Raw genomic sequence first — 21192 nt, forward strand, 5'->3', positions numbered from 1 at the left:
GTTGTTGTGGTGAACCATAACAATGAGAAAAACATCTAGTAAGGGACGCGGACGTGGACATGGTCGTGGTGGTGTTAGTGGACCCTCTGGTGCTGGGAGAGGACGTGGCCGTTCTGCCACATCCACACGTCCTAGTGTACCAACTACCTCAGGTCCCAGTAGCCGCCAGAATTTACAGCGATATATGGTGGGGCCCAATGCCGTTCTAAGGATGGTAAGGCCTGAGCAGGTACAGGCATTAGTCAATTGGGTGGCCGACAGTGGATCCAGCACGTTCACATTATCTCCCACCCAGTCTTCTGCAGAAAGCGCACAGATGGCGCCTGAAAACCAACCCCATCAGTCTGTCACATCACCCCCATGCATACCAGGGAAACTGTCTCAGCCTCAAGTTATGCAGCAGTCTCTTATGCTGTTTGAAGACTCCGCTGGCAGGGTTTCCCAAGGGCATCCACCTAGCCCTTCCCCAGCGGTGAAAGACATAGAATGCACTGACGCACAACCACTTATGTTTCCTGATGATGAGGACATGGGAATACCACCTCAGCATGTCTCTGATGATGACGAAACACAGGTGCCAACTGCTGCGTCTTTCTGCAGTGTGCAGACTGAACAGGAGGTCAGGGATCAAGACTGGGTGGAAGACGATGCAGGGGACGATGAGGTCCTAGACCCCACATGGAATGAAGGTCGTGCCACTGACTTTCACAGTTCGGAGGAAGAGGCAGTGGTGAGACCGAGCCAACAGCGTAGCAAAAGAGGGAGCAGTGGGCAAAAGCAGAACACCCGCCGCCAAGAGACTCCGCCTGCTACTGACCGCCGCCATCTGGGACCGAGCACCCCAAAGGCAGCTTCAAGGAGTTCCCTGGCATGGCACTTCTTCAAACAATGTGCTGACGACAAGACCCGAGTGGTTTGCACGCTGTGCCATCAGAGCCTGAAGCGAGGCATTAACGTTCTGAACCTGAGCACAACCTGCATGACCAGGCACCTGCATGCAAAGCATGAACTGCAGTGGAGTAAACACCTTAAAACCAAGGAAGTCACTCAGGCTCCCCCTGCTACCTCTTCTGCTGCTGCCGCCTCGGCCTATTCTGCTGCTGCCGCCTCGGCCTCTTCCTCCGCCTCTGGAGGAACGTTGGCACCTGCCGCCCAGCAAACAGGGGATGTACCACCAACACCACCACCACCACCTCCGTCACCAAGCGTCTCAACCATGTCACACGCCAGCGTTCAGCTCTCCATCTCACAAACATTTGATAGAAAGCGTAAATTCCCACCTAGCCACCCTCGATCCCTGGCCCTGAATGCCAGCATTTCTAAACTACTGGCCTATGAAATGCTGTCATTTAGGCTGGTGGACACAGACAGCTTCAAACAGCTCATGTCGCTTGCTGTCCCACAGTATGTTGTTCCCAGCCGGCACTACTTCTCCAAGAGAGCCGTGCCTTCCCTGCACAACCAAGTATCCGATAAAATCAAGTGTGCACTGCGCAACGCCATCTGTAGCAAGGTCCACCTAACCACAGATACGTGGACCAGTAAGCACGGCCAGGGACGCTATATCTCCCTAACTGCACACTGGGTAAATGTAGTGGCAGCTGGGCCCCAGGCGGAGAGCTGTTTGGCGCACGTCCTGCCGCCGCCAAGGATCGCAGGGCAACATTCTTTGCCTCCTGTTGCCACCTCCTCCTTCTCGGCTTCCTCCTCCTCTTCTTCCACCTGCTCATCCAGTCAGCCACACACCTTCACCACCAACTTCAGCACAGCCCGGGGTAAACGTCAGCAGGCCATTCTGAAACTCATATGTTTGGGGGACAGGCCCCACACCGCACAGGAGTTGTGGCGGGGTATTGAACAACAGACCGACGAGTGGTTGCTGCCGGTGAGCCTCAAGCCCGGCCTGGTGGTGTGTGATAATGGGCGAAATCTCGTTGCAGCTCTGGGACTAGCCAATTTGACGCACATCCCTTGCTTGGCGCATGTGCTGAATTTGGTGGTGCAGAAGTTCATTCACAACTACCCCGACATGTCAGAGCTGCTGCATAAAGTGCGGGCCGTCTGTTCGCGCTTCCGGCGTTCACATCCTGCCGCTGCTCGCCTGTCTGCGCTACAGCGTAACTTCGGCCTTCCCGCTCACCGCCTCATATGCGACGTGCCCACCAGGTGGAACTCCACCTTGCACATGCTGGACAGACTGTGCGAGCAGCAGCAGGCCATAGTGGAGTTTCAGCTGCAGCACGCACGGGTCAGTCGCACTACAGAACAGCACCACTTCACCACCAATGACTGGGCCTCCATGCGAGACCTGTGTGCCCTGTTGCGCTGTTTCGAGTACTCCACCAACATGGCCAGTGGCGATGACACCGTTATCAGCGTTACAATACCACTTCTATGTCTCCTTGAGAAAACACTTAGGGCGATGATGGAACAGGAGGTGGCCCAGGAGGAGGAGGAGGAGGATGAGGAAGAGGGGTCATTTTTAGCACTTTCAGGCCAGTCTCTTCGAAGTGACTCAGAGGGAGGTTTTTTGCAACAGCAGAGGCCAGGTACAAATGTGGCCAGCCAGGGCCCACTACTGGAGGACGAGGAGGACGAGGATGAGGAGGAGGTGGAGGAGGATGAGGATGAAGCATGGTCACAGCGGGGTGGCACCCAACGCAGCTCGGGTCCATCACTGGTGCGTGGCTGGGGGGAAAGGCAGGACGATGACGATACGCCTCCCACAGAGGACAGCTTGTCCTTACCCCTGGGCAGCCTGGCACACATGAGCGACTACATGCTGCAGTGCCTGCGCAACGACAGCAGAGTTGCCCACATTTTAACCTGTGCGGACTACTGGGTTGCCACCCTGCTGGATCCACGCTACAAAGACAATGTGCCCACCTTACTTCCTGCACTGGAGCGTGATAGGAAGATGCGCGAGTACAAGCGCACGTTGGTAGACGCGCTACTGAGAGCATTCCCAAATGTCACAGGGGAACAAGTGGAAGCCCAAGGCCAAGGCAGAGGAGGAGCAAGAGGTCGCCAAGGCAGCTGTGTCACGGCCAGCTCCTCTGAGGGCAGGGTTAGCATGGCAGAGATGTGGAAAACTTTTGTCAACACGCCACAGCTAACTGCACCACCACCTGATACGCAACGTGTTAGCAGGAGGCAACATTTCACTAACATGGTGGAACAGTACGTGTGCACACCCCTCCACGTACTGACTGATGGTTCGGCCCCATTCAACTTCTGGGTCTCTAAATTGTCCACGTGGCCAGAGCTAGCCTTTTATGCCTTGGAGGTGCTGGCCTGCCCGGCAGCCAGCGTTTTGTCTGAACGTGTATTCAGCACGGCAGGGGGCGTCATTACAGACAAACGCAGCCGCCTGTCTACAGCCAATGTGGACAAGCTGACGTTCATAAAAATGAACCAGGCATGGATCCCACAGGACCTGTCCGTCCCTTGTCCAGATTAGACATTAACTACCTCCCCATAACCATATATTATTGGACTCCAGGGCACTTCCTCATTCAATCCTATTTTTATTTTCATTTTACCATTATATTGCGATGCTACCCAAAGTTGAATGAACCTCTCCTCTGCCTGTGTGCTAGGCCTAAATATATGCCAATGGACTGTTGCAGTGGTGGCTGACATGAAGCCTGATTCTCTGCTATGACATGCAGACTAATTCTCTGCTGACATGAAGCCAGATTGTCTGTTACGGGACCTCTCTCCTCTGCCTGGGTGCTGGGCCTAAATTTATGACAATGGACTGTTGCAGTGGTGGCTGACGTGAAGCCTGATTCTCTGCTATGACATGCAGACTGATTCTCTGCTGTCATGAAGCCAGATTGTCTGTTACGGGACCTTTCTCCTCTACCTGGGTTCTGGGCCTAAATTTATGAAAATTGACTCTTACAGTGGTGGGTGACGTGAAGCCTGATTCTCTGCTATGATATGAAGACTGATTCTCTGCTGACATGAAGCCAGATTGTCTGTTACGGGACCTTTCTCCTCTGCCTGGGTTCTGGGCCTAAATTTATGAAAATTGACTCTTACAGTGGTGGGTGACGTGAAGCCTGATTCTCTGCTATGATATGAAGACTGATTCTCTGCTGACATGAAGCCAGATTGTCTGTTACGGGACCTTTCTCCTCTGCCTGGGTTCTGGGCCTAAATTTATGAAAATTGACTCTTACAGTGGTGGGTGACGTGAAGCCTGATTCTCTGCTATGATATGAAGACTGATTCTCTGCTGACATGAAGCCAGATTGTCTGTTACGGGACCTTTCTCCTCTGCCTGGGTTCTGGGCCTAAATTTATGAAAATTGACTCTTACAGTGGTGGGTGACGTGAAGCCTGATTCTCTGCTATGATATGAAGACTGATTCTCTGCTGACATGAAGCCAGATTCTCTGTTACGGGACCTCTCTCCTCTGCCTGGGTGCTGGGCCTAAATTTATGACAATGGACTGTTGCAGTGGTGGCTGACGTGAAGCCTGATTCTCTGCTATGACATGCAGACTGATTCTCTGCTGACATGAAGCCAGATTCTCTGTTACGGGACCTCTCTCCTCTGCCTGTGTGTGTGCTGGGCCTAAATATATGCCAATGGACTGTTGCAGTGGTGGCTGACGTGAAGCCTCATTCTCTGCTATGACATGCAGACTAATTCTCTGCTGACATGAAGACAGATTCTCTGTTACGGGACCTCTCTCCTCTGCCTGGGTGCCGGGGCCTAAATATCTGAGAATGGACTGTTCCAGTGGTGGGTGACGGGAAGCCAGATTCTCTGCTATGGAACCTCTCTCCAATTGATTTTGGTTAATTTTTATTTATTTAATTTTTATTTTAATTCATTTCCCTATCCACATTTGTTTGCAGGGGATTTACCTACATGTTGCTGCCTTTTGCAGCCCTCTAGCTCTTTCCTGGGCTGTTTTACAGCCTTTTTAGTGCCGAAAAGTTCGGGTCCCCATTGACTTCAATGGGGTTCGGGTTCGGGACGAAGTTCGGATCGGGTTCGGATCCCGAACCCGAACATTTCCGGGATGTTCGGCCGAACTTCTCGAACCCGAACATCCAGGTGTTCGCTCAACTCTATTTGTAAGCCAAAAACATGAGTGGGTCCAAAACATAGATAAAATGTAATGGAAATATTGAACCCACTCATGCTTTTAGCTTACAAATTCTGATCAAATACTGACTAAATACTGACTGTGTGAAAGAGACCTTACAGATGCTCAGTATTTGGGGATAGGGGCCAACAGCAGTGGCAGTAACAGGGACAACAGTGACCCCATAACAGAGTGGGGCAGCAGCAGTGACAGTGAAAATTGTCTCCCCATGACAGAGTGAGGGGGAGGGGACAGAAGTGGCATACAGCACAAGATGATGGTAGATCACAGTAGTAGCAATCATGCCACCACCTGCTGGTTGAGGTTCTGTTGCATGTTCTGCTGCTGCTGGGTGGTTTCTTCAGCGGCTGAAGAAAACTGCTCATCGTAAATTTCAGACTCAGGTTTCTGCATATGGAGCTGGTGCTGCTCCTTCCCTCCCCTCCCAACACCTGTCATGACAGTGGAGCGTAAGAACAAGGGTCCTGTCACGGACGGTGTACAGGAAACAAGACAAAGCAACATGCATATATGACTCACTGGATCCAAAGCTAAGGAACCATAAGGGAGACCCTTGCACAAGACCTGAGACTATCCCTGGCTGCTCAGCCTATGCAACGATCCCAGAGGTGGATGGTTGCATATCCACGTACCTCGACTATATAACCCCTGAACACCCTACAATAGTGAGGGGACACGACCACCGGCTCCCTACACCAGCCACGGAGGGAGTCAGGGTCACCTGGGATCCAGCAAACAGAAAATAACAGATAAATGTTCAGCACTTAACTTTGTAGCAGAGTGGAAAACAAGATCAGCATGCACACACACTCCAGGAAGAAGTATAAGCCGCCCAGTAATGCATTATGGGGCGGAATTTAAAGGGATGCAATCAGTCCAACCACATGACAGCTGAGAGAGGCTAACGAGATGAGGAACTGAACATCACAACAAAGAAACTCAAGGAGGAGGTTCTGAAAGGCTTCTGTCAGAGCTTCTCAGCTGTCTGGTTGTGACAGTGCCCCTCCCTCTACGAGTGGACTCCGGACACTCAGAGCCCACCTTCTCCGGATGGGACCTATGGAAAGCACTGATGAGACGAGAGGCCTTAATGTCCGTCACTGGGACCCACATCCTCTCCTCAGGACCATAACCCTCCCAATGAACAAGGTACTGGAGAGAACCGCGGACAAGCCGAGAATCCACAATCCTAGAGACCTGAAATTCAAGATTCCCATCAACTATAATCGGAGGAGGAGGCAAAGGCGAGGGTACAATGGGTTGAACATAAGGTTTCAATAAGAACTTATGAAAAACATTATGGATCTTCCAAGTCTGAGGAAGATCAAGACGGTAGGCAACAGGATTGATGACAGACAGGATTTTGTAAGGCCCAATAAACCTAGGACCCAACTTCCAGGAGGGAACCTTCAATTTGATATTCTTGGTAGACAACCACACCAGATCACCAACATTCAGGTCTGGACCAAGCACACGTCACTTATCTGCCACACGCTTATATCTCTCACTCATGCTCTTTAGATTATCCTGAATCTTTTGCCAAATAGATGACAAAGACGAGGAGAATCTGTCCTCATCAGGTAAACCAGAAGACCCCTCTCCCGAGACAGTCCCAAACTGCGGATGAAACCCATATGCACCAAAAAATGGTGACTTATCAAAGGACTCCTGACGACAGTTATTTAAAGCAAACTCAGAAAGGGACAAAAAAGAACACCAATCCTCTTGATTGTCTCCAGATTCTGATTGACGCGCTCTGTCTGGCCATTCGACTGCGGGTGGAAAGCAGAAGAGAATGACAACCGAACCCTCAAGCGAGAACAGAAAGCCTTCCAGAATCTGGAAACAAACTGCGTGCCCCTATCAGAGACTATGTCTGAAGGAATACCGTGCAATTTGACAATGTGATCAATAAATGCCTGCGCCAGCGTCTTAGCATTGGGCAAACCAGGAAAAGGGATGAAATGCACCATTTTGCTAAAATGGTCCACCACCACCAGAATCACAGTCTTCCCTGAGGAACGAGGCAGGTCCGTTATGAAGTCCATGGACAGATGTGTCCAAGGACGGGAAGGAATGGGTAAGGGAAGGAGAGGACCTGATGGCCGTGAATGAGGGACTTAGGCACGAGCGCAAGTCTCGCAGGCTGCCACAAAACCCTCAACCGACTTACGAAGCGCAGGCCACCAGAATCTCCGAGCGATGAGATCCAGTGTGGCTCTTGCCCCCGGGTGCCCAGCAAGGACCGTATCGTGGTGTTCCTTAAAAATCTTGTGTCTTAAAGTGATAGGCACAAACAACCTCCCAGGAGGACAAAGATCAGGAGCCTCTGACTGGGCTGCCTGCACCTCTGCCTCCAATTCAGAAAAAAGAGCAGAGACCACCACACCTTCAGCCAAAATGGGACCCAGGTCTTCAAAATTCCCGCCTCCCGGAAAACAAAGTGACAGGGCATCTGCCTTCACATTCTTAACTCCAGGGCGGAATGTGACAACAAAATTAAACCTAGAAAAGAACAAAGACCATCTGGCCTGTCTCGGGTTCAGACGCTTGGCTGACTCCAAGTAGGCCAGATTTTTATGGTCAGTAAATACGGTAATAGGGTGTCTGGCTCCCTCTAGCCAATGGCGCCATTCCTCAAAAGCCAACTTGATGGCCAACAATTCCCTATCTCCCACATCGTAATATCTCTCTGCGGAGGAGAGTTTTTTCGAGAAAAAGGCACACGGTCGCCATTTGGCAGGAGAGGAACCCTGAGACAAGACCGCCCCCACACCCACCTCAGAAGCATCAACCTCAACTATGAAGGGTAAAGAAATATCAGGTTGCACCAATATGGGAGCGGAAGCAAAACTCTCCTTGATATTAGAAAAAGCCTTACGCGCCTCTACTGACCAAGAAGAAAAATCTACCCCCTTTCTGGTCATATCAGTGAGTGGTTTAACAATAGAGGAATAATTCAAAATAAACTTCCTGTAATAAATGGCAAAGCCCAAAAAACGCATCAGCGCCTTATGATTCTCAGGGAGCTCCCACTCAAGCACAGCGCGGACCTTCTCAAGGTCCATGCGAAAACCAGAAGCGGAGAGAAGAAACCCCAGAAATTGAATTTCTGGAACCGCAAACACACATTTTTCCAGTTTCGCATATAATTTATTCTCCCGCAGGATGAGCAAGACCTGACGTAAATGTTCCTTATGAGTTTTGAAATCAGGAGAAAAAATCAAAATGTCATCCAAATACACTAATACAAATTTTCCCATCAAATGATAAAAAGTGCTGTTCACGAAATGCTGAAAAACGGCTGGGGCATTCATCAAACCAACCAAATTCTCAAAATGGCCCTCTGGGGTATTGAAGGCCGTCTTCCATTCGTCTCCTTCTCTGACCCTAACCAGGTTGTATGCCCTTCTTAGATCTAATTTGGAAAAGACTTTAGCCCCAACAACCTGGTTAAACAGGTCCGGGATCAGAGGAAGCGGATAAGGGTCACGAATAGTGATACTGTTCAGCTCCCTGAAATCCAGACAAGGTCTTAAAGAACCATCTTTTTTCTTAACAAAGAAAAAAACAGCGGCAACAGGTGACTTCGAGGGTTGTATGTGTCCTTTTCTCAGACTCTCAGAGATATAAGCACGCATAGCGATCCTCTCAGGTTGGGAAAGATTGTATAAACGAGATTTAGGCAGTTTGGCGCCTGGGATGAGATTAATAGGGCAATCGTACTCCCTGTGCGGGGGCAAATCCTGAACTCCACTCTCAGAGAAGACATCCGAAAATTCAGAGAGAAAAGATGGTACAGTCTTAGTAGCAACCTCAGAAACAGATGTCGTGAGGCAATTCTCTCTGCAAAAGTCACTCCAACCATTTATTTGCCTCGCTTGCCAATCAATGGTGGGGTTATGTTTAGTGAGCCAGGGTAGCCCCAACACTAGAGGAGTAGGCAAACCGCTAAGGACGAAACATGACACATCCTCAACATGAGCATCACTCACAATTAAACGGATATTGTGAACTATGCCCTTTAATGATTTCTGAGAAAGTGGAGCGGAATCAATAGCAAAAACAGGAATATCCTTTCCCAAAGTGCGCACCTGGAAACCATGAGTTATTGCAAATTGATTATCAATGAGATTGACAGCTGCTCCACTATCCACAAAAAATCTCACAAAAAATGTTCTTGCTCTCTAGTGCCACCCTAGCCGGCAGGACAAAACGGGAACTACAAGCAAACGGAAAACCTTCAATCTCCACCTCAACCCTGCCAATAGTAACAGACGGAACATTTTTAAAAGATTTTTTCCTGTTTGTTTCTTTATTACTCCCAGAAAACTGCCTGAATCTCCTAGAAGGACAAACATTTGCCAAATGATTTATACCTCCACAACAAAAACAAACCCTCCCATGCGAGCTGAATCTTCTATTGTCAGAAGCAATCAACCCCAGCTGCATGGGCTCCTGCTCAGCAGGGGCTGACAGCGACCGAGACCCCTGCGCACAGAATGAGACAGCTGCACTGTCCTGGGACTGAGTATGACAGGAAGGGGACATCTCTCCTCTCTCTCTAAGACGCCTGTCAATACGAACGGCCTGAGACATAGCAGAGTCCAAAGAAATAGGCCTCTCATGAAAGGCAAATGCATCTTTCAATCCCTCTGAAAGACCATGGCAAAATTGACTTCGGAGTGCAGCATCATTCCAACCAGTATCAGCTGCCCATCTCTGAAATTCTGAGCAGTATATTTCTGCGGCTTGTTTACCCTGGCATAATAGACGTAGTCTAGACTCTAGCCAGAGCAATACGATCCAGATCATCATATATCTGACCCAGGGCTAAAAAGAATTCATCCACTGAACGGAGAGGCCGTGCCCCCTCCGGCAGCGAAAAGGCCCAAGACTGAGCATTACCCCTGAGCAGCGATATAATGATCCCCACCCTCCGTTCCTCATCACCAGAGGAATGGGGAAGAAGGTGAAAATGGAGTTTGCAAGCCTCTCTAAAACGCACAAAATTCTCACTACCCCCGGAGAACGTATCCGGGAGCGAGATCTTAGGCTCAGAACAAACTCCATGAACGCAAGCTGAACCGGTCACTTGAAGCTGAGAAAAAGTCTTACGGAGATCAGCTACCTCCAATGAAAGACCCTGGAAGCATTCAGCCAAAAGTGAAACCGGATCCATGCTTGAGACGGTTTTTGGCGGCTTATAATGTCACGGACGGTGTACAGGAAACAAGACAAAGCAACATGCATATATGACTCACTGGATCCAAAGCTAAGGAACCATAAGGGAGACCCCTGCACAAGACCTGAGACTTTCCCTGGCTGCTCAGCCTATGCAACGATCCCAGAGGTGGATGGTTGCATATCCACGTACCTCGACTATATAACCCCTGAACACCCTACAATAGTGAGGGGACACGACCACCGGCTCCCTACACCAGCCACGGAGGGAGTCAGGGTCACCTGGGATCCAGCAAACAGAAAATAACAGATAAATGTTCAGCACTTAACTTTGTAGCAGAGTGGAAAACAAGATCAGCATGCACACACACTCCAGGAAGAAGTATAAGCCGCCCAGTAATGCATTATGGGGCGGAATTTAAAGGGATGCAATCAGTCCAACCACATGACAGCTGAGAGAGGCTAACGAGATGAGGAACTGAACATCACAACAAAGAAACTCAAGGAGGAGGTTCTGAAAGGCTTCTGTCAGAGCTTCTCAGCTGTCTGGTTGTGACAGGTCCCCCCTGGTCAGACCTTCCTGAGGACGGACGATGGTGCTCGCAGGCGACCAACTGACTACACAGCATGTCTCTAATTGCATTTCTCCCAGAAGGTTTAAAGAAATGCCTCCATTTTTGACCAGTAGCGAGGGTCTAACAATGTGTATAGCCAGTAGTTATCCCTCTGCCAAATCATGACAATGCGGCTGTCACTACACGAGCATGACAGCATGCATCTGGCCATTTGGCAAGGGACTCGGAGGGCCTCCCTGCCTCCATCTCTACTGCATACTGCCACGGTCTGTCGGGGTCATCTGTGTTGTCTTCTTTGTTGCCCTCCAGCTCCTCATGCTCCTCTCCTGTCGCTTGGTTAAATAAACCACCTAGTTGTGTATAAAATTCCTGTCCATTAGGCCGTCCTTTAATACTGAGGCACAGTAATTAGATATATATATAAACTAACAGATTAACTGCAAATGTGCCAGCAGGTCAACAAGATGCAGACAGCGATTTATTAGACAGCACTTTAATACTGATGCACAGCAATTCTATATATAAACCAACAGATTTAATGAGATTGTGGCAGCAGTTCAACAAGATGCACACGGTGATTACACTCAACCTGCACTGTCCCTGCAGTCTCCCTATGCTCTCTCTACAGTGTCTAAAAACTCTCCCTACGATCACCCTACCCTGTCCCTGCACTCTCCCTATCCAATATTCTACATTTAAAAGCTTTCTGCAACACTGTCCCTCGCACATACCGTATTTTTCGCCCTATAAGATGCACCGGCCCATAAGACGCACCTGGGTTTTTGGGGAGGAAAATAAGAAAAAAAATATTTTTAACCAAAAAGGTGTGCTGTGTGTTTGGTGGGTTTGGAACTAATGGTGGTCTGTGGATGGCACTATTACTGGGGATCTGTGGATGACGGACACTGTTATGGGGGGGATCTGTGGATGACGGACACTGTTATGGGGGGATCTGTGGATGGCGGACACTGTTACGGGGGGGATCTGTGGATGACGGACACTGTTACAGGGGGATCTGTGGATGACGGACACTGTTACAGGGGGATCTGTGGATGACGGACACTGTTACAGGGGGATCTGTGGATGACGGACACTGTTACAGGGGGATCTGTGGATGACGGACACTGTTACAGGGGGATCTGTGGATGACGGACACTGTTACAGGGGGATCTGTGGATGACGGACACTGTTACAGGGGGATCTGTGGATGACGGACACTGTTACAGGGGGATCTGTGGCTGGCACTGTTACAGGGGGGGATCTGTGGCTGGCACTGTTATGGGCTGGGGGGATCTGTGGGTGGCACTGTTATGGGCTGGGGGGATCTGTGGGTGGCACTGTTATATATGTGCCATCCACAGACCCCCCCAGCCCATAACAGTGACATCCACAGATCGCAGCCCCCATCGGACAGATTTTTACACACATCACACTGATTATTATACACTTATTATATACACAGTGATTTTTATAAATGACACTGATAATTATATACCTGAGCACAGATAATAATTCATGCTTAACTGATTATTGCTATACATTTTTATCACTCACTATGCTCTTTCCAGATCCTGTGGACGATTTGCAGCCGGCCAGACATGCTGACATGTAGGTGATATTATTCACTCCGCACACTGGATCCCACTGGCTGGTGGAGCACCTACAGTCGCTGTTACAGTCGGAGAACAGCTGGTTGCCTCCTAATGTGTCCAGTTTGCTCCTACGATTCAGTAAAGGCATCAGAGCCCAGCACCCCCTCATTATGTGCCTCCCCCCCCATCTTTATAATAACCCTGGAACCTACCCGTTATAAGACACGGTCATCCCCGCCACTTCAAGTCTTTCACAGCCAATAACAAAGATCGAGGGAAAAAAGATGAAGGACCCAAGAGAGGAAATGAAGACCAACTTAGAGGCAGATAGCAATCCAAACTTATACTTCTTCATCATCAGACCACTCAGCAACATTCCCAGAGCCGCTGCCGGAAGGGATGCTCCTGCACAAGAAAACCATGGCACTTAAAAGGATTGTTCTGTCTTCTGTATGTCCTAAAATTCTCTAAAAGACTTAGAATGTTTAGTTCCTCACCATTTTTAAGATTTCTCTGCATGAATGAAATAATCATTATTTTTTTTTTACATCCACCCCTAAATAAACATTTACAACCAACTTTTCCCTTGCACCAAGACAGTTAAAATTAAAAATGAATCAATTATGCAAATAATCACAAATAAGAGATAACCACCTACTTTTATGCATAGAGCCTTGCTGCAGATCTACATGTCTCAAATTTAACAGACTGCGAACAAACCTTGTATACAGTCTGATCCTGCAGTCGTGTTTCTCTACTCCCAAGTAAATGTACATTAGTAAATATAGGAGAGTTATAATTACTGTATGACTGCAAGGTTTGACTATATAATTTTTGTTTGTATCCTTTACTATTGAGATTCATATTTTGTAGATCCATTGTTTGTGGACCGAAACACAAATATGGTCATGTGCATGAAGCATGCAGCGTCCCACTCAGGACACATATACCCTGTGAGCCTCCTGAGATGTTATTTTTGTTTTTCCTTTTTCTAGATCATTATGGACTATCCTGGTTTTTCCATGATATCATCAGTCTTCAGAGGAAAAATTACAACCCCATTTGTCACATTTCGTTGTTGCCTGAGATATATTTGCCTAACCCATTTTACTTTCAGATAAAAGTAGTACAAGAATAGGGTTATGGTGCTATTTCCTATGCATGCATGCTTTCCCTTCTTTTATATCTTACAGGAAGACACAACATCAAGTCAAAAATGTGTTGGGTCGACTTATGTTTTACCATGGGGGTATGCAGCATCCCACTCAGGACACGTGGGAACTGCAAAATTACTGTGAAACTACATTACCGTGTTGCATGTAATTCTCCATTACAGCACCTGTTGTATCCCTGTTCATAGGCTGGTTAGGTGCACTTTATACATCCCACCACTAGAGGGGGATAGCACTTAGTTTATATAAATACTTTAGTCACGCCTAGTGTGGATAAGCGGATAGAGTGAGGATAAGGAGAGGAGTAGAGTTGGTTGTAAGCTGTGGCTACACCCCACAGAGCAGTGGCTGAATTCTGAAGCAGCAATGAAGTGGAGCCAAGGTATGAGGGGCAGGAGAGCATTTTCCTCCTGTGATCCTCTTAGTTCCTACATCCTACAACCAGAGGATAGTGTTGCGTCCCTGGAAGAAATCCAAACTAAAAAAGAGACATCGGTGATAACTGCCGCTACCTAAGGCTTAATGGGCACCTTTGCACATGGTGGAGGACAATCTAGCTACAGGCAGCCTCACCATACCTTATAGAAGACAGATTAGCTACCTGTTCAAGGGCTTGGAAGATACAGAAATAATAGGACTAAGCATACCAGTAAGACCTACAGAACCGCAGCTTGAGTCAGGTTGTACCTGGTTGTACCACCATAAATGGTACTGGCGTCACGACAAATACCACCAAGGGACCCAGCTGCCACAAGCACCCTAAACACCATTGTCATCAAGGGCACCTCAACCTCCATCTAGGCTGGTGCTTCCCTACCACAGAGTGTGTCCCGTAGGATTTCGTGCTGTCTTCCTCATCACTGTGCTGCTGGCCCAGGGAGGCTTTCTGCTAACCGTGAGTAAACCGATGAACTGTATTATTATTGGCCCCTCATCGACCCACCGTGCACCTCACGTGTAGCCCCTGCAGTTCTGGCATGCCACAAACATAATTTGCACGCATTAGTTACTGCAGGGGCCTGGCAGTTCCTGATAGCTGGCCCCCTGCTGTATCTGCCAGCATCGCTGTAAAAGCCGATGCTGGTGGATTAACCCCTTCTATGCCGCGGTCAGTGCACTGACCGCAGCATAGAATGTGTATACGGCAGGTGGAGGGAGCCCATCAGGTCTCCTAGGCTGAGTCTCCTAGGCAACCTGTTAGTGTATTACTCTGTGCAATACACTAACAGGCAATGCATTACAATACAGATGTATTATAATGCATTGCAGAGGGGATCAGACCCCCAAAAGTTGAAGTCCCAGAGTGCAACAGAAATAAAGTTTTTAAAAAAAGCAAAAATTGTGTTTTTAATAAAAAAAAAGTTTCAAGTAAAAAAAGATAAAAAAGCCCCTCTCCCCTGATTTTATAATAAAAAATAGGGGGAAAAAAAGGAAAAAACACACATATTAGGTATTACCGCATCTGTAACGACCGGCTCAATAAATATATCACATGATCTACCCCGTCCGATAAACACCATAAAAATATAAAAACTGTGTCAAAAAAGCCATTTTTGTCACCTTACATAACAAAAAGTGCAACACCAAGTGATCAAAAAGGCGTATGTCCCACAAAATGGTACTAATAAAACCTTCACCTCATCCTGCAAAAAATGAGCCCCTACATAAGGAAATAGCTCCAAAAAAAAAAATATATAGCTCTCAGAACATGGAGACATTAAAACATAATTGTTTTGTTTCAAAAATGCTATTATTGTGTTAAAGTGAAATAAATAAAAAAAGTATGCATATTAGATATCGCCGTGTAACAACCAGCTCTATAAAAATATTACATGACCTAATCCTTCAGCTGAACACCGTAAAAAAATTTTTTTTTAAAAACTGTGCCAAAAAAGCAATTTTTGGTCTCCTTACATCACAAAAATTGCAACACCAAGCAATCAAAATGGCATATGTCCCCCAAAATAGTACCAATCAAACCGTCACCTCATCCCACAAAATATGAGACCCTAACTGAGACAATCGGTCCAAAAAAAAAAAAAACTCTCAGACAATGGAGACACTAAAACAGTAGACATATTAGGTATTGCCACGTCAACAACCTGCTCTATAAAAATATCACTTAAACTAACCTCTCAGGTGAACACCGTAAAAAAAAAAAAAAAAAAAACTGTGCCAAAAAAGCTATTTTTTGTTACCTAACATCATATAAAGTGCAACACCAAGCGATCAAAAAGGTGTATACCACCAAAGTAGTACCAATCAAACCGTCAACTTATCCCACAAAAAATGATACCCTACCCCACAATTGGTAAAAAATATAAAAAAGCTATGACTCTTAGACTATGGAGACACTAAAACATAATTTTTTGGGTTTCAAGAATGCTATTATTGTGTAAAACTTAAATAAATAAGAAAAAGTATACATATTAGGTATTGCCACATCCGTAACGATATGCTATATAAAAATGTCACATGATCTAACCCCTCAAGTAAACGCCGTAAAAATATATAAATAAAAATGGTGCCAAAACAACCAATTTTTGGCTCACCTTGCCCCATAAAGTGTAATAATGAATGATCAAAAAATCATATGTACCCAAAAATGGTACCAATAAAAACGTAAACTCTACCAGCAAAATATGAGCTTCTGCACAAGACGATCGGCAGAAAAAAAAAATATATGTGGTGTTCAGAAAATGGAGATATGGAAAAATGCTTTATTATGTAAAACTGAAACAAAGAAAGTAGACATATTTGAAATCATTGCATCCGTAACAACCTGCTCTATAAAAATAGCACATGATCTACCCTGTCAGATGAATGTTGTAAAAAAAAAAACGGTGCCAAAACAGCCATTTTTTGGTTACCTTGCCTCACAAAAGATGTAATATAGAGCAATTAAAAATCACATGTACCCCAAATTAGTACTAATAAAACTGGCACCTTATCCCGTAGTTTCCAAAATGAGGTCACTTTTTGGGAGTTTCTACTGTAAGGGTGCATCAGGGGGGCTTCAAATGAGACATGGCATCTAAAAACCTGTCCAGCAAAATCTGCCTTCCAAAAACCATATGGCGCTTCTTTTCTTCTGGGCCCTGCCGTGCGCCCTTACATTACTTTACGACCACATGTGGGGTGTTTCTGTAAACTGCAGAATCAGGGTAATAAATATTGAGCTTTGTTTGGCTGTTAACCCTCAATGTGTTAAAGGGAAAAAAATTATTAAAATGGAAAATCTGCCAAAAAAGTGAAATTTAGAAATGTAATTTCCATTTTCCATTAATTCTTGTGGAACACCTAAAGGATTAACAAAGTTTGTAAAATGAGTTTTGAGTAACTTGAGGGGTGTAGTTTCTTCAATAGGGTCATTTATGGGGGTTTCCACTATTTAAGCACCACAAAGTGACCTCAGACCTGAACTGGTCTTTTCTTAAAAATTTTAAGAATTGCTTCTAAAATTCTAAGCCTTTAAACGTCCTAAAAAAATAAAATGACATTTACAAAATGCTGGCAACATAAAGTAGACATATGGGGAATGTTAAGTAATGAATATTTTATGAGGTATCACTTTCTATTTTAAAAGCATGGAAATTGAAATTTTGAACATTGAACATTTTCTTAACTTCTTGGTAAATTTGGGATTTTTTCATAAATAAAGGTGAAATATATTGATTCAAATTTATAACTATCACAAAGTATAATGTGTCACAAGAAAACATTCTCAGAATGGCTTGGATAAGTTAAAGTGTTCCAAAGTTATTACCACACAAAAAATGGCCTGGGGAGGAGTGCGAAAACTGGCCCGGGGTACAAGGGGTTAAAGGGGTTTTCCAAAGACTTTTTAACTGATGACCTATCCTCTGGATAGATCATCAATATTTGATCGGTGGGGGTCTGAGACCCAGTACCTCCACCGATTAGCTGTTTGAGAAGGCGGAAGCGCTGAAGTTGTCATATATGTGTACATTTCACCAAAATTTTCCCAATTTATAAATACTCCTCCTCACCTACTAGTACTTAGGGGCTTATGGGACTTTCTTTTGATAGTTCACAGGTAGTAACATCACTAAAATGTCAGCAGCACAATCAAGCTACTGTAAGCAGGAAACAAAGAAAGAGAGTGACACAAAGAGAAAGCACTGATTCTTTATATCTAATTCCTGACAAAAGCTGTGCTGTATGGAAGAACCAACTAGAGTAACTTCATGAAGCAGCTGCAGCAGTGCTCGTTCTCTGCCCCCTGCTCAGGGTAGGTACTACAAGCAGGGGGTTAGTAAGGAACCAGTTTTATGTGCAACCTCATTTAGATCGCTATATAATGAGAACACTTAAGCTGGTCATACACATTAATGGACGATTTCAACCAAAATGAACGTTTGTTGGATGAAATTTAAGACCTAATGGTTGTTTTAGTCAACCAATGATAAACTATTATTGTTAGAAAAGAAGTCAACAGTGTTTAATATTTTCTTTCAATTGTCGGAAGAAAGATATTCAAAGAAAGATGTTTTGTGAACGAAAGATCTTTCTTACAACAAATGTTCCCAGAAAGATCTTTTAAGGGATTCTATCATCAGGATTTCACTTACTGAGCTGTTAACATAGCCACATCAGTCTCAATGATTTATATTACAATATACTAGTATTACTTCCCTGTGTCTTGTAATTTGTCTATAAAATCGTTTTTATTAACCCCTTAAGGACTCAGCCCTATTTCACCTTAACCACTGAGGAAGGGGATACTTTAGCCCCGAAACGCATCTGGTCTGACCCCCCAAGCTTATGTGAGTGCACCACATCGAGTATAATAAGGAACAACTCTGAGCCGATCTGAAACTTCGCCCGGAAGGTGGGAATAGCTTATCTGGATCTTAACAAGCGGGATCGCGGGCAGTCTTTGAACCAAGCTGCAAACAAGGAAGCCATCCGACCGAAGTAAGAGAAGCGGGAGTAAGTTTTGATAGACGGCAGAGGCTTTTACCTGGATGTTATAAGCCTCCAACACCGGTAAGACCGTTTCCTAACTTAAAGTCAGTATACCTCTAGACTTATTCTGGACCTAAAGCGGGACGCCGCTAGGCCAGTTACACAGCAGGACATTGTCTGCGACCATTTTACCTGTCCACAAGTCCGACTAAAAATTGTGTAAACAGCGATACATTGCTACCTCATACTGGGGACAGTACCGGAAGAGTTTAGGCTATGTTACATCTTGATACCCTAGTTTTCCAAGGAATTTGAGCTATTTAAACCTTTTATCTTGATCCATTATTTATTTTTAATATTGGGACCAATTTTACTGTGATATTTTTCTAATTGTGACATTTGTCCTTTTACTGTTGCCAACGCAGAACTATTGACTAACCACTACGAATTTATTGTATTCTTATGGCCATTGTACCGAATATGTACTTCATGTGAAGCGATAATTTTATTCACCTTTGTACACAGCATACTAGATCTAACTTTGCTGATACAGTTTTTAAGGCGGTGAGTCACAGAGGATATACATTATAACCTCTCCTCGAGTGACTTCCCTTTGAGAATTGCCAGCAACATTGTGTGAATTTTCTGGATTATTAACAGCAACATTGTGTCAGAAATCATAATTAATGTGTTTTATTTTTACTATTTCGATTACTTGAATAAAAATTAGGAACCAAATATCTTAGGAGTGCCCAGTCTTTCTATTTATAATTCTTGTTCTTATTATAGCAGCGGGGTGACGCTGCGGGACTGAGAGCACCCTGTTTGGTGTATCAACCACCCTGTGCATCCTTCTAATACATTATATTTTTTTTAAAATCATGTTTTAGTGTCTCCATATTCTGAGAGCCATTGTACTTTTTGTGATGTAAGGTGACAAAAAATTGTTTATTTAGCACAGTTTTTATTTTTTATTTTTTACGGTGTTCATCTGAGAGGTTAGGTCATGTGATATGTTTATAGAGCCGGTCTATACAGACGCGGCGATAACTAATATGTCAACTTTTTTTTTTTCCCCTATTTTTTACTAATTCTTTTTACTTTATTTGGGGAAAATGACGTTTTTGTTTATTTTTACTTGAAACTTTTAATTTTTGGGGGGGGAAACTTTTTTTTTTAACATTTTTTTTCACTTTACTTTTTGTTCCACTTTGGGACTTGAACTTTTGGGGGTCTAATCCCTTTTACAATGCATTCCAATACTTCTGTATTGGAATGCATTTGCTGTATGAGTAATACTGTGTGTATTACTCATACAGCTTTCGGCCTGTGAGATCCAGGGGGCTGGATCTCACAGGCTCGTCACCGGAAGGCAGCGCAGATGCCTAAGGAAGGCATCGTGCTGCCTTCCATGCCATCGGGTCCCCCCTACAGCCGCATGGGGACCCGATGGCACCGCCGACTGACGGACAAGGTAAAACCGCAAACCGCAGGTCTAAATTGACATCCCCCAGCGTTGTGACAGGATGCCCGCTGAATGATTTCAGCGGACATCCTGCACCGATTAACCCCCGCCGCACTGCAATCTAATTTTTAACTTAGGACGTACCGGTACGCCCTGGGTCCTTAAGGACTCGACAAACATGGCGTACCGGTACATCCAAAGACCTTAAGGGGTTAATATGCAAATTACCTAAATAAGGAGCCCACGGGGCTGTCCCTCTGTCCGTTGGAGCCCAGCCGCACTGCTTCTCCTTTAGCCCAGCACCACCCCACTGCTAATTTATTCACTCCTCATCGCCGACCTCATATGCCTGGTGCGCCGTAATCTCGTGCATGCACCATGGAAAGACCTGTCAGTGCCCGCGCTGTGTCCTGGCATCGGCCTCACAGAACACATTGCGCATGCGCTGACTGGTCTTTCCACGGCACATGCACGAGATTACGGCACACCAGGCATATGAGGTCGGCAATGAGGCGTGAATAAATTAGCAGTGGGGCGGTGCTGGGCTCAAGCACCGGCTGGGCTCCAACGGACAGATGGACAGCCCCTTGCGCTCCTTATTTAGATAATTTGCATATTAATAAAAGCGATTTTATAGACGAATTACAAGACACAGGGCAGTAATACTGTAGTATATAATAAGGCTGTTAGCAGCCTGCATTTGTGGGAGGGGCGTCTGGCTATTTATCCCCCCTACCTGCCGCTCAGCCAGGCGCCCGAGCCTCACGCATACCTGCAGTATACCTCCACTTCCGACCCGAGTCCTTGCTTCCGGTATCCCGTGCGCACGCACTATCCCGGGCGCACGCACCGCCGACGTCCGGACTGCCGCTCGCCAGGCTATCAAGTAATCAGGGGCACAGCTGGCTCCGCTCTAGCTGTGCCTCACGCCTGGCCTCTGGCCCCTGGAGGTTTGAGTTAGGGGCTGCTCTTCCCCGGCATGATCCGCACGCATGTCGGGGAAGCGGCATCTGGTTTGAGCTGCTCTGCCGGTCACACGCCGACACGATTTGGGGAATCATAATTGAGTCTCATTTTAGGTTGGCAGTTTGCGCTTCACTTGCACCATTCAGGAACTTACCGGTTTGCCCCCTGCTGGTGCACGCTTTG

The 21192-nt window shown here is 46.1% G+C and overlaps 1 protein-coding gene across 1 annotated transcript in view; it reads right to left on the reverse strand.

Moving 5' to 3' along the window:
- The window catches only part of LOC122926612 (solute carrier organic anion transporter family member 1C1-like), a 110725-nt gene that overhangs the window by 24526 nt on the left and 65007 nt on the right, over positions 1 to 21192 (reverse strand). The window contains exons 9-10 of the mRNA XM_044278037.1: positions 12690 to 12882; positions 12440 to 12605 (exon numbers count right to left, since the gene is read on the reverse strand). Of these exons, the coding sequence (XP_044133972.1) occupies positions 12440 to 12605; positions 12690 to 12882 (359 nt within the window). The remainder of the gene's footprint in view (positions 1 to 12439; positions 12606 to 12689; positions 12883 to 21192) is intronic.

Source organism: Bufo gargarizans, chromosome 2, assembly GCF_014858855.1.
Source record: "Bufo gargarizans isolate SCDJY-AF-19 chromosome 2, ASM1485885v1, whole genome shotgun sequence".
NCBI lineage: Eukaryota > Metazoa > Chordata > Amphibia > Anura > Bufonidae > Bufo > Bufo gargarizans.